General features: G+C 44.1%; 1 protein-coding gene across 1 annotated transcript; it reads left to right on the top strand.

Annotated features, from left to right (window-relative positions):
- The first annotated feature begins 10266 nt into the window (after nucleotides 1-10266).
- LOC118362537 (transmembrane protein 179) lies at nucleotides 10267-14098 on the top strand. Its single transcript, XM_035742938.2, has 4 exons — nucleotides 10267-10609; nucleotides 12252-12389; nucleotides 12604-12682; nucleotides 12823-14098. The coding sequence occupies exons 1-4, from the start codon at nucleotides 10308-10310 to the stop codon at nucleotides 13003-13005; spliced, it is 702 nt and encodes a 233-aa protein (XP_035598831.1). The 5' UTR covers nucleotides 10267-10307; the 3' UTR covers nucleotides 13006-14098.

The raw sequence follows: 14098 nt of genomic DNA, 5'->3' as shown, positions 1-14098 counted from the left end.
ACACACACACACACACACACACACACACACACACACACACACACACACACACACACACACACACACACACACACACACACACACACACACACACACACACACACACACACACACACACACACACACACACACACACACACACACACACACACACACACACACACACACACACACACACACACGGAACAGCTCATCAATAGTTAATCTCTCAGTAATTATTGACATGGGTTAAATTATTTAATACTTCACGAACCCAGTCGAGATTAAGAATAGTGGATTCTGGGTCATTTGCGTATCGTCTCAATGATCTGAATAGATGCAAGGTAATTTGGATTGACTATAAGGACACAGATAAACTCTGGACTAACTCATTCTAAAAGCACCATATGGTGTCCTTGGATATCTGTCAGTTTTCCCCCTTTTTAAAAAGGATTTGCCTTGCTGCTATTCCATCTCATGAAAAATGGATGACCTCCCAGTGCTAGTTGCTGCCGCCTTCTCTCCTCACATTTGCACAGTGCCCTGAGATTGCATGTATGTTAGCATCGCTCCCCCTCTCTCGATTTTGGAGTTGGAGGGGGTTGAATAATTTAACACACATTTCAGCATGACATTTCTGCTTGGGGTCTCCCGTCCATGAGCCAGGCCCACACACACACTGCACTATTACCAAAGATATGTGTGTCATCTTCTGGAGTTGTTAGGCCTCCCTGCATGACCTCACCAGGTGTGACAGCACCTCTGATACCCATTTGGTGCATGGGGTTGGAGGAACAGGACCAGCCAGTGTTTTGGATACTTTAGTTTACACCTCAACAATCATGATTGGGATTGGCTGCACAGTTTGTTTTTCGAATCCAAAGAACCTTTCATACAGTAGAATATCTTCATCCTAGTTAAATAAAGGTTAAATAAAAAATGTAATCCACATCTTACAGTATAGTAATTCATGATGTGAGCACAAATAAAGATCTTCCAAATGGAAATATTCTAGGGGCAAAAACCTGTCTGGAAGTAATGATGCTCGAAAACATATCAGGACACGCGGTCTGGAAAATAAATAAATGTTCTGACCACATACATCCAATAACTCCCACTAATTTGAATACTGATAAAAATCGTGGAAACCTGGGCTCTGCACTGCAACAAAATGACACATAAATCATGTGCAGGGCAGACGAGGTTAAAAATCCCAACCAAACATGATGGATATAAATTGCTGTCTGATGTTTGTAAATCATTGTTATAAATAATTGTCTGTGTGCGACGGGAGGCACGCTCTGGAAAATGCAGGGCGATTAATACTTGCTACTGCAAAACTCTCCATGTGAGTTCCCTTCTGACCCCTGTAATGTACTTTTTATTGCTATTTCATCTATTTCTTCATCTTCAAAACGAGCGTCCTTAACCTTCCCCAGTGTAGATTCATATAGGCCACAGTAAGCCCCATCTTTGTAGGGGGTTAATATAGAATATTCAATCGATTTAGAACAATAAAACAAAATAATGCAGATATAACAGCTGCTACTTTCCATAACATGGAAATCATTTGCAGCTTATTTTCTAAACACTTATCCACCAATGTTGGTGTTTTGTCATCAGAAATGATTTCTTCTGGGTACGTTAACATGTGTGTACAATGTTGCTGTTCTCTGGTGTTTTTATTCATCGATTTTAGATGTGTATGAAAATGAGTTTGTTTTACAAAATGCTGTATATTAATGATATATACTGTATTTGACTGAAATGTGGTTGTCTTAAGAGGAATGCACTTACTGTAAGTCACTGGAGCATCTGCTAAATCACTAAAATGCCAAACATAAGTGTTTTACATACAGATCTCATATTACTGTGTTTAATTACTTAAATATAGATATTAATGTCAAATGTGAAATTTGTAAATGTCTTTATTAAAAATGTAGTTATTTGTTACATTTGACTGTAAAACCTAGCAGTACTACTTATTTCTCTGAGTGAGGCAGATATAGCATTTATCAAAAAACAATCTCTGAAATGAAATCGTCAAGTAATAGATTTTTATCAAATACATGTCTGTCATTAAACAACCCCATGCCATGGTTAGTGAACAAAACACAGCTATCGCTTAGAATTTCTTTAAACAGTAAAAGCTCATTTAACATTTCTGGAATGAAACTCTTCATATGTCATCAAGGGCTTGAAATCATCCTCAACAGTAGCCTAGGTAGAGTGGAGAGTAAACAGTACAGTTTCATGGGCTTCCTACTTGATGTTGAGTGGAGTACAGTAAAGGAAAAGGCAAGGCAGTGGTTAGGGTCAGAGAGGAGGCAAATCGTCAGATACAATCTTAGAAGAAAGGTGCTAAAGCCTAAAACAGTTCTTTGGCTGTCCCCATAGGAGAACCCTTTTGAAGAATCCTTTTTGGTTCTGGGTAGAATACGTTTGGGTTCCATATAAAACTCTTTCCACAGTGTTCTACATTGAACCCAGAAGGGTTATACCTGGAACCAAAAAGGGTTCTGTGGGATCATCTGAAGAAGTCTTTTGTCTAAGAGTGTACCATGCCCACTGGAGGGCAATGTCTAAGCAGGGACATGGAGCTGGGTTGGTGGCTGACAAGGAGGTGAGGACAGAGCACTACCTGGGTTTCGCTGGGCTGCCTGTGGGTTTACTCTTTACCAGATGGCTTCACTGTTGACCAATGAGTCAGACTGTACCTGTACCTCCTTGAGAGCTGTCACCATGTATCAGGAAACTGTGTGTGTGTTAGAGGTACATACATTTAGGTAACCAAGCATATCACAGGAATGCAAATGGTAGGTATGACTTGAAGACGGCCTTGTATGCAATTTCTGTAGGCTACTTCATTCTAATGGAAAACAATTATCAAGTGGATGCACATCGATGATTGTATCCTTCCACCAAACTGGTACAATTTGGACTGACATTTATCTAAATGAATTATTTTTCTGAACACCCCACAATATGAAGTACATATTTAACCTCCAAGAAAACATTCTCCCATCTCAGGCATCAAAGCCCTATTATCGCCCATTTTCTTATGGACACTATGGAGCTCTTTTATAATCATATTCAGACACCTGTAATACAAGCAACATTTCCCTATGAATCATGTGTCCCTCAAACTAATTCAATAATTGCTAATATTAAATGTATTTCAAATCTCACACTTGCTATTCTAACGCATGAAATGGACACTCAGCGGCCTCATCCTTTTTGATCAAAAGTATGACTTCACTTCAAAGTTCAACAAACATAAAATTCATATTTCTTGACCTTTCCCTCAAATTCACAAAATGGTCACGTAACAGGATTGAGACGAGGGTAACGGTTGAAGAGAGATTGAAGAGGCTTCCATATGAATTGGTGTAGCGTAGACGCAGGAAGAAAGTGCAGTTAGTGAGTTTAATGACGAAGAATGATACAAAACAAGAAAAGTGTCTAAACATGCAAACATAAACAATATTGCCTGGTGGGTAATGAACCCAACACCGCTCCTCTGGACTGTACCCCTCCCAGTCCACCAGGTACTGGAGCTGACCCCCACAACGTCTGGAGTTCAGGAGGGACTTGACGGCATAGGCGGGACTACCCTCGATGTCCAGGGGAGGCGGTGGGAGACAGCATCAGCCAGGGGACTAGGAACCACCGACCTGAGGGAAATGGGAAGCTGTAATTGGTAAGTTACCTCATTGATCCTCTGGAGGACTTTGAATGTCTCCATAAACCGGGGGCTCAGCTTCTGGTAGGGCAGGTGGAGTGGGGGGTTCCTGGTGGAGAGCCAGACGCGATCATCAGAACAAAAAACGGGTGCCTCACTGCGGTGGTGGACCGCCTGCTCATTCTGGAGCTGGACGGCGCATTTGAGCCTCACAGGGGCAGCGTCCCAAACCTCCCCTGCACGCCGGAACCACTCATCCACCGCAGGGGCTTTGGTCTGGCTCGGGGTCCACGGAGTACCCCAGGATGCACTGGAAGGGAGACAACCCGGTGGAGGAGTGATGAAGTGAGTTCTGGGTGTATTCCGCCCAGGGAAGAAACTGGGCCCACTCCCTCTGCCAGTCCTGACAGGGACTCCTCAGGAATCTCCCCGGCTCCTGGTTGGTCCTCTTCACCTGCCCATTGGACTGAGGCCGGTACCTGGATGGGAGACTAACTGTGACCCCCAGCTTCTCCATGAAGGCTCTTCATACATGCGACTTGAATTGGGGACCACGGTCGGAGACAATATCCTCCGGAAGGCCATAGTGTCGGAAAACCTGAAACAGTGCCTCGGTGACCTGGAGAGCCGTAGGAAGATCATAGAGAGGGATAAAATGGCAGGATTTGTAGAATCTGTCCACAACAACCATAACAGTGGTGAAACCATCAGACGGGAAGATCAGTGACAAAATCTATCAACAGATGGGTCCAAGGTCTCTGAGACACGAGTTTCCCTGCTTGTGTGTTCCGGGGAGACTTGTTTTGGGTGCATACGGAGCAGTGAGACCTCTGTAGCCAATACACGACAAAGACCCCCTTCCTTCTTGGCTACGAAGAAACCAGCCGACGCATGAGAGGTCTCAATGCAATTAGATCTGGCTGCGCAGAGGTGTAGAGTCTGTTAGCAGGTCGATGGCACACTCCCAGGGGCGATGAGGAGGGAGACAGATGCCGCAAGTCTTTGAGAAAACCACCCGGAGATCCTGGTAACCCTCCGGGATGTCGGCCTGGAGGGCATCCACAGGACTCTCAATCGACGTGGAACCACAAGGTAAGGGAAAGCAGATCTTCCGGCATCCGGGCGCCCAGGCCGTAATCTCAATCTTCGGCCAGGAGATGGTGGGGTCATGGCGTTGGAGCCACCGATAGCCGAGTACGACTTTGTGTACGGGTGCCTGGATGATGAGGAATAGGAGGATTTCTTGGTATAGGGGGCCCACGGTGATGGTGTGGCGCTGTGATGCATGGGACCCTGCCAGTTCCCAGTGGTTGGTTATCCAGTGCTTGAACCGGAAAGGAGAGCGGGTAGGATGTTGTGTTCAGGGAGGAGGCAAGGGCCTGGTCAAGCACTGGATAACCGACCACTGGGATCTGGTACAGTCACACACACATCACAGCACCACTAGGGCTGTGGAAACACGAGGGACAGCCAGCTAGTGAAATCAGTACTAAGAAAGGCTTAGTGGAGAGTGAAGATGGAATACTCTCACCTGCCCCAGGAGACGGATGATCCCTGGACCGTCCCTCTGCTCTAGTGACGCCCTGGTTAGAACGTAGTGGACACCGTTGAAGCTGGTTGTCTCAGACGGTGTTGCTCAGCTGTGGGGAGACATGTGGCCCCTACCTCCATGGGTTGAGGCTCTGACTCAGATCGGTCAACGGAAGGAGGGAGAGAGGCGATGGGAGTGCCGACACTCCCAAAGGAAGTTATCCAGATGGATGGCCAACGCGATGAGTGTGTCCAATGAGAGGGAGTCGTCTCGGCACGCCAGTCCATCTGGACCTCCTCAAACAATCCTCTTCTGAATAAGGTGCGGAGTGCCGGCTCATTCCATCCGCTGGATGCTGCCACTGTAAGAAAGGTGAACGCGTACTCTGCAGCGGTCTGGTCGTCCTGCTGTAGTTGGAGTAGGCGTTCACCCCCCTTTCTGCCCTCTGTTGGATGATCGAACACTCCTCTGAACATGAACCTCCCATAGAAACCCAGCTTCTCCTCTCCTCTCTCCCAGACGGCCGTAGCCCATTCTAATGCCCGCCCGGTCAACAAAGAAATAACCGTGACAAGATAGGACCTCTCGGTGGTGGGGGTTCCAGTTTGATGAGCAAAATCGAGGGAGCACTGGAGGAGGAAGCTACGGCAATTGGATGAATTCCCGTCATATTTGTCTGGAAGGGACAAACGGGCATCGCTGACCTGGGCAGACAGCTGAATGGGCTGGGGTGCTGGGTCGACTCATGGTAGAGGATCCTCCGCTCGTTGGGGGTGATGCCCGTTGTGGAATATTTAGACATTGACGAACACGGATGATCTCATTCATCACCGTCCCCAGTTGCGCCACCTGATTATGGTGTTGGCGAAGTAGGTCTCCCTGTTCGCCGACCATCTGGAAGATGTCTCGGTTGGCTGCTTGCTTCCATTCTGTGAGGCAATATTCTGTAAAGTAGACGCAGGGAGTCAGGAAGCAAGTGCATTTAGTGAGTTTAACAACGAAGAACATTGATCGATACAAAACAAGAAAACCGTCTAAACATGGAAACATAAACAATATTGCCTAGTGGGTGATAACAAAGGATTGCTATATTAAGGGGAAGTAATCAGGGAGGTGGCAAAGTCCAGGTGTGCCTAATGAGGCACAGGTGTGCGTAATGAAGGTTGCCAGGTGTGCGTAAGGATGGGTTGCCAGGACAGGGGGTTAGTAGACCGGCAACTTCGAGCGCCAGAGAGGGGGAGGAGGAGTGGACTTGACCATTGGTTTTGTTTACTCAAATTCACTACAAGATTTTCAATACACATTGTATTTCATAGATATAACCATGTAATGAAGACAATAGATATCAAGTTGAATTAGAGATCTAATAACCCAACTGCAGTAAATAAATAAATAAATAAATAAATAAATAAACATAGCAGACATCAATAACATTGAACAGACCTGTGCCTGCCTGTAGAAACACCACAGGCTGGGTTCCCACTGTGTACACTTCCTATTGGCAGCCTGAGGTTGTGTGTGTGTGTGTGTGTGTGTGTGTGTGTGTGAGTGTGTGTGTGTGTGTGTGTGTGTGTGTGTGTGTGTGTGTGTGTGTGTGTGTGTGTGTGTGTGTGTGTGTGTGTGTGTGTGTGTGTGTGTGTGTGTGTGTGAAAATCAAATCAAATGTACTGGTTACATACACATATTTAGCCAATGTTATTGCGGTTGTAGCTAAATGCTTGTGTTCATAGCTCCAACAGTGCAGTAGTATCTAACAGTTCACAACAACACACACAAATCTAAAAGTAAAATAATGGAATTAAGAAATATATACATATTAGGATGAGCAATGTCAGAGTGGTATTGACTAAAATACAGTAGAATAGAATACAGTATATACATATGAAATTAGTAAAGCAGTATGTAAACATTATTAAAATGACTAGTGTTCCATTATTAAAGTGACCAGTGATTCCATGTTTATGTATATGGGGAAAGGGGGATATCTAGTTAGTTGTACAACTGGATGCATTCAACCCAACCCCTCTGAATCAGAGAAGTGAGGGGGGCTGCCTTAATTGAAACGTACATGTTATCGGCGCCCGGGGAAGAGTGGGTTAACTGCCTTGCTCAGGGGCTGTCAGCTCAGGGCAACAGCCTCTAAGGTGCAGGGTTGAGTAACCGGGTGGTAGCCGGCTAGTGATGACTATTTAACATTAGGATAGCTTTGAGATAGAAGCTGTTTTTCCGTTTCTCGGTCCCAGCTTTGATGCACCTGTACTGACCTCGCCTTCTGGATGGTAGCGGGGTGAATAAGCCGTGGCTCGGGTGGTTGATGTTTTTGATGATCCTTGTAGGTGTCCAGGAGGGCAGGCAGTGAGCCCCCGGTGATGCGTTGGGCAGACCGCACCACCCTCTGAGACCTGCTGTTGCGGGCAGGTGCAGTTAAGGTACCAGTCGGTGATACAGCCCGACAGGATGCTCTCAATTGTGGATCTGTAAAAGTTTGTGAAGGTCTTAGGGTCCAAGCCAAATTTCTTCAGCCCCCTGAGGTTGAAGAGGTGCTGTTGAGCCTTCTTCACCACACTGTCTGTGCGGGTGGACCATTTCAGTTTGTCAGTGATGTGTACGCTGAGGAACTTGAAGCTTTTCACCTTCTCCACTGCGGTCCCATCGATGTGGGCAGGGGCGTGCTCTCTTTGCTGTTTCCTGAAATCCACGATTAGCTCCCTCAATGTTTTGTTGACGTTGAGCAAGTGGTTACTTTTCTGGAACCACTTCTCCAGGGCCCTCACCTCCTCCATGTAGGCTGCCTCTTCATTGTTGATTGTCAAGCCTGCTACTGTTCTGTCGTCTGCAAACTTGATGATTGAGTTGGAGGTGTGCGTGACAATGCAGTCATGGGTGAACAGGGAATACAGGAAGGGGCTGAACATGCACCCTTGTGGGCCCCCTGTGTTGAGGATCAGCGAAGTGTAGGTGTTGTTTCCTGCCTTCACCACTTGGGGTCGGCCTGTCAGAATCTATTGGGGCGGTATGCAAATTGTGGTGGGTCTAGAGTGTCAGGTAAGGTAGAGGTGATATGATCCTTAACTAGCCACAATGTCAGAAGTGAGTGCTATGGGGCACTCACATAGTGATTTAGTTCAGTTACCTTTGCTTTCTGGGGTAAAAGAACAATGGTGGATATTTTGAAGCATGTGGGGACAGAAGACTGGGATTGGGAGAGATTGAATATGTGCATAGTAAACACTCCAGCCAGCTGGTCTGTGCATGCTCTGAGGACACAGCTAGGGATGCCTTCTGGGCCGGGACGTGGCTGGCACTATCTTGTAAATGCACGTTCCCTCAAAAAGGAGACATCTGTGGCATTGTGTTGTGTGACAAAACTGCACATTTTAGAGTGTCCTTTTATTGTCCCCAGCACAAGGTGCACCTGTGTAATGATTATGCTGTGTAATCAGCTTCTTGATATGCCACACCTGTCAGGTGGCAAAGGAAAAATGCTCACGAATAGGGATGTAAACAAATGTGTGTGCAAAATGTGAGATTATTAAGCTTTTTGTGGATCTTTTATTTCAGTTCATGGACATGGGACCAACACTTTACATATAACATTTATATTTGTATTCAGTGTAGATAAAATGTAGTTTGAAATTCATTACTGAGAGAGACTTGGTCTTGGTAATTTCTTCAAACAATCATCTTTATTTAAAATTGATTAATTATTGCAATAATGAGACCGTCAGCCCACCAGTCTTGACTGACTGACCTTTACATACGATGCACAGTTTTTATATAGCTGATACCAAGATTGCTTAGTCAGTCACTTCTAACCTACCCATAAGCCACCTTGGTTATCTACACAGGATGGTCTTTTACTTAGTTTGCCAGATGCCAGGAATTTGAGACAATGAGGCATTGTTCTTAACTCTTTCAGGCTCTCTCTATTTTGAGTTACACATCACCACATTTTGTCTATAGAATGCTAGCTTTTAGGTTTTTATCACCAACACAAATCAATTGTCAGCTTTAAGCTATCTCTAGTAGAACCCATGTCCTCAACACCCAGACTGCAGGGTGCTAGAGTGGAGACCATGAAACACAGCATTAGCAGGACAGAAATATTTTTCTGTTCGTTAAGTAAATCATTGTTACATAGCCAACAAATAAGGTGAATACATCATTTTTTCCCCTCACAAGATACATACAGTATGTTATGTAGTGGATGGGGCTTGCAAGCTGTTTCCAAAACATTGGACCAACTTGAGCAATGGCAAAGCCACATCTTACACATCTTACACATCTTAGCAAACAATCACTTTGTAAACTAATTTTAGCTTCAACTAACATGGCAAGTACATAGACTTCTCTGTAAAACAAAGCTGTATCCAGTCTATGATATTAGCCAGAAGGCTCTGATGCTAGCTAGCTGTAGTCAAGTCTATGGAAGAGGCTTGCTATAGCATCATCTTTGTAGTGGTTATACTATGTTGAAACACTTGTCTTCGAATGTTCTTACATTTTTCTCACAACTGCATTGCTGTAGCTTTTAAATGAGGAGAATGTCATTTGTAATTTTAACGAATTTGATACATATTTTAGAGATGTCCTCCATGTTGGCAATGCCTGACAACTCCCTGGAATCCGCTCCCGGGTAAAGAGAGCTTGGAATTTTCAGGCATGGAGTGAGCTTTGAGGGCGTTAGTTGGTGTAACGGGGTAGACTGAGTTATGCAACAATATTTGGTGATTCTAATAAATAATCATGCAGTTAAAACATTCAACGTTAATAGTTATTGGCTACAGAGGACATGACAAATGCTTGGTGTCATTTGAAAACAAGCAATTTTCTGACATTAACATTGAAATGAATGTAATGTTTACAGGGTGCATTTCAGTTTATATTACATTAGATTTTGGTGACCCAAAACTTAAACTATACTTAAAAAGGTCAGAGGGGTTCAAATCGTACAAGTTTTATGGAATTACCCGATTAGTAGAATATGAGATAAATTAGACTCATTGAGACTGCTGCCTGCTCCAGCGTGAATGGTGCTGATGCTGCGCCCACGCTCAAGTGTCTACTGCGCAGTCGCGGATGCAACAGACGCAGTAAGAGAAAATATATGGGAAAATGGCCCTCGATAATGTACTTTTCGCGCAATGTATCCTCTATTTTTTGGCGTTTGTGTTTGGATTTATTTCCGTAGTGCCTCTCTCTGAAAACACGGAGGATTTTCATGGAAAATGCTTGCTTTTCACGCGTGGTATGTGGCAGAATGAGAACATCACAGTTTCAAAGCAGCGCTTCATCGTTGAGGAGTGGGGACCCGAGTCTTCCTGCAGTTTCATCACTTTTGTCGGGATAGCATCTCTCGTCCTCTCCGCAGTGCAGGCATGGAGACTGCTGTTCTTTCTTTGCAAAGGCCACGACGAGTGAGTGTCCTAATAATTTGTGGATGTTCTGCATTACTGTCCATGTTTTCTTCGTGTGTATTTTATCTTAATTATTTTGAAAGAGATATAAAGAGATGGGTTGTGTTTCAAGCAGCCCATCCACTCCCACGCCCGAATGATCAGTGATGCTGCTTGACTAAATACTGCAAATACTAAACCCGCTAGCCATTCATTTAATATATTTTTCGTAGTCCTTTCTACAGATCTAGGCCCCACAGAATAAAAAAAACGTATGTTTTTGCTATGGCACAATTTGCCCATCACCCTGCGTAGCTCTATAATCAATATGTTTAATCAGCCCGAGGGAAGAAATGCAATTTTCTGCCTTTTCAACAGAGTTGCAATCACAGAAACTGCATTTATGGATTAGGCTACTCTATCTGAAAGAGATGTGTCTGCAATCTTTATAATAACATGTTTTACTACTGTGCAATGCAGACGATTTCATTGGTCTGACATTAGGTGACAGAATGAAACAGTGACAGACCATCCACTTAAAAAAACATGCAGGCCTATCTAAAACTAAGAATGAATGAATTAGTGTGATACAGCTACACCACCAATATCTTTATATTGGTCATAGCATCCATAAAAAAAAAACGCCATATAGCCACAATAAAAATAAAACCCACCACTCAAGCATTTGACAAGATGGTTGGAATAAGAAAAGAAAACACCACAATCTCCACAGACATCTTCAATTCAAATCCAATTCAACACTAAGGAAATGTGACAAGGATGGTATTAAAGAAATCACATTATACACCTTCCTAATGAGTTGCACCACCTTTTGCCCTCAGAACAAACTCAATTCGTCAGGGCATGGACTCTACAAGGTGTCAAAAGCGTTTCACAGGGATGCTGGCCCATGTTGACTCAAATGCTTCCCACAGTTGTGTCAAGTTGGCTGGATGTCCTTTGGGTAGTGGGTCATTCTTGATACACATGGGAAACTGTTGAGTGTGAAAAACCCAGCAGCATTGCAATTCTTGACACACTCAAACCCATGCGCCTGGCACCTACTAGCATACCCTGTTCAAAGGCACTTAAATCTTTTGTCTTGCCCATTCACCCTCTGAATGGCACAATCCATGTCTCAATTGTCTCAAGGCTCTTAAGGATCCGCAACTTAAAAAAAAGAAAATCACCTAAAATGACATACGAAAATCTAACTGCCTGTAGCTCAGGCCCTGAAGCAAGGATACGCATATTCTTGGTACCGTTTGAAAGGAAATAGTTTGAAGTTTGTGGAAATGTGAAAGGAATGTAGGAGAATATAACACAATAGATCTCGTAGAAGATAATACAAAGAAAAAAAAACGTTCTTTTGTATTTTCTTTTGTATCATTACCTTTGAAATGCAAGAGAAAGAACAGAATGTTTTATTCCAGCCCAGGTGCAATTTAGATTTTGACCACTAGATGGCAGCGGTGTATGTGCAACGTTTTGGACTGGTCCAATGAACCATTGAATTTCTGTTCAAAAAGTGGTATCAAGACTGCCCAAATGTGCCTAATTTGTTTATTAATAACTTTTCATGTTCAAAATTGTCATGGTCAATCTAATGTTTTGTACACTCAGTGTATATTCTCTGTCTCTCACTCTCTCTCTCTGAGTGTAGTTCCCTGTTCAATGCCTTCCTGAATCTGGTGATCAGCTCCCTGGTGGTGTTCACAGTGTTCCTCTCCAGCACCATCGTCAGTGTGGGCTTCAACCTGTGGTGTGACGCCATCACAGAGGGAGGGAGCATGTCCAGCAGGTGAGACTCAAAACACCCTGTCTATACCTCACACTGTCTTTACATGTCTCCCAAGCTCTTCGATTGTCTGTGGCAAGATTTAGAAATACTATTGAGTTCCAACCGTATACCTATGATCATGTGACTAGTTGTGTCCCCTAATCTCAGTGACCAAAGTAACAATATGAGCAGTTATTCTCCTAAGCTCACACCTTACTCTCTACTTGTATTTCAGCTGTGAGGACCTGCAGGACACTGATCTGGAGTTAGGCCTTGACAACTCCTCGTTCTATGACCAGTTTGCCATTGCTCAGGTAAGGGTCAGACGAATGTGTAGGCTTATACACTATGTTGATACTTGAGACTGTACCAGAGTCTTCTGTCCAAATTTGACCCAGCTCTGGTTGGACCCTGTGACTATATTATATCTGTTAAACATGTCTCCTATCTGCAGTTTGGTCTGTGGGCAGCGTGGCTGACGTGGATGGGTATCACGGTCATGGCCTTCCTCAAAGTCTACCACAACTACCGCCAGGAGGACCTTTTGGACAGTCTGATCCATGAGAAGGAGCTGCTGCTGGGACGCTCGTCCCGCCGGGGCTCTGATGCCAACCAGATGAAGAGTGGCATGGTCTAACACCCAGAGGACACGTGCACATCACTGAAACATATCCTCTTATCCTACCCTTACTGCCATCATAGATAGGCCAGCCCCTGACAACCTATATACCATCAATTGAAATTCCATTAACTGTGATTAGAGTGCATTGTTATGCCTTGCTTACATATACTCCTCCTCAGATATATGCAGTCTGATTTACCAGTTGAAAACGCTGCTGTTGACAGCAAAGCGTAGGGTAAAGGCATTCCGGCTGTATTGTGGAGCTGATTCAATCCACTTGTCCACTTGCTATATTTATATTTGTTAATGAGTTACTGCTGACATGTCTTCCCCTTCAAGGCACTCACTGGAGTGTAAATTGGCTCAGAGAATCAAGGCCATTTAATGAGGATAGAAATGGAACATAGAGACTTCTTTTAAAAATGACTTCCTATTTAGCTGCACTTAGATGATGACTCAACACAGGGTGGTTAAAGGATGGTGAAAATTGATCTTTTTTATTTTATTTTTTACTGTGTGCATGTAACGTTAGACGTGTGAGCAGGATGTAGTTGTTGATGTTGGGCAATATATTTTTTGTAACAATCCGATACATTCAGATTGTGCAGGCTTCCAGTAGTGCGTGACTTCCTTGCCTACGTGCAGCAACAGAGTATGATGTGTGCTTTAGCAGTGTATTATACAGTATCTACAATTACCAAACAGTATTTTGTAAAAATGAAAACTGTACTATGTAAGAGACATGTATGGTCAATGAACTTAAGTTGACTGGGACAGAACTCAGGAGGAAATGCCTAAGAGTCATATAGCTAGATAAATCAGTCTACCTGATCATCCTGATAATCATAAAAAGTTCAGGATGGTCATGAGGCACAGGGTCCGATATTCCTCCATCCTCATGCCCCAAAAAAACATTGACTGTGAGTGAACAAATTATAATTAACATAGATGGGATAACTCATTATCCAAGGCCAGTTCTGTGCTGTTGTGTGTGAGGAAATGTAGTCCGCAGTGTGGAAAGATGGATCATCACTTTATTACACGCACACACGCACGCACGCACGCACGCACGCACACACGCACGCACGCACGCACGCACGCACGCACG

Source organism: Oncorhynchus keta, chromosome 29 (assembly GCF_023373465.1).
Source record: "Oncorhynchus keta strain PuntledgeMale-10-30-2019 chromosome 29, Oket_V2, whole genome shotgun sequence".
Lineage (NCBI taxonomy): Eukaryota > Metazoa > Chordata > Actinopteri > Salmoniformes > Salmonidae > Oncorhynchus > Oncorhynchus keta.
This window is presented reverse-complemented; position numbering and strand designations above follow the sequence as displayed.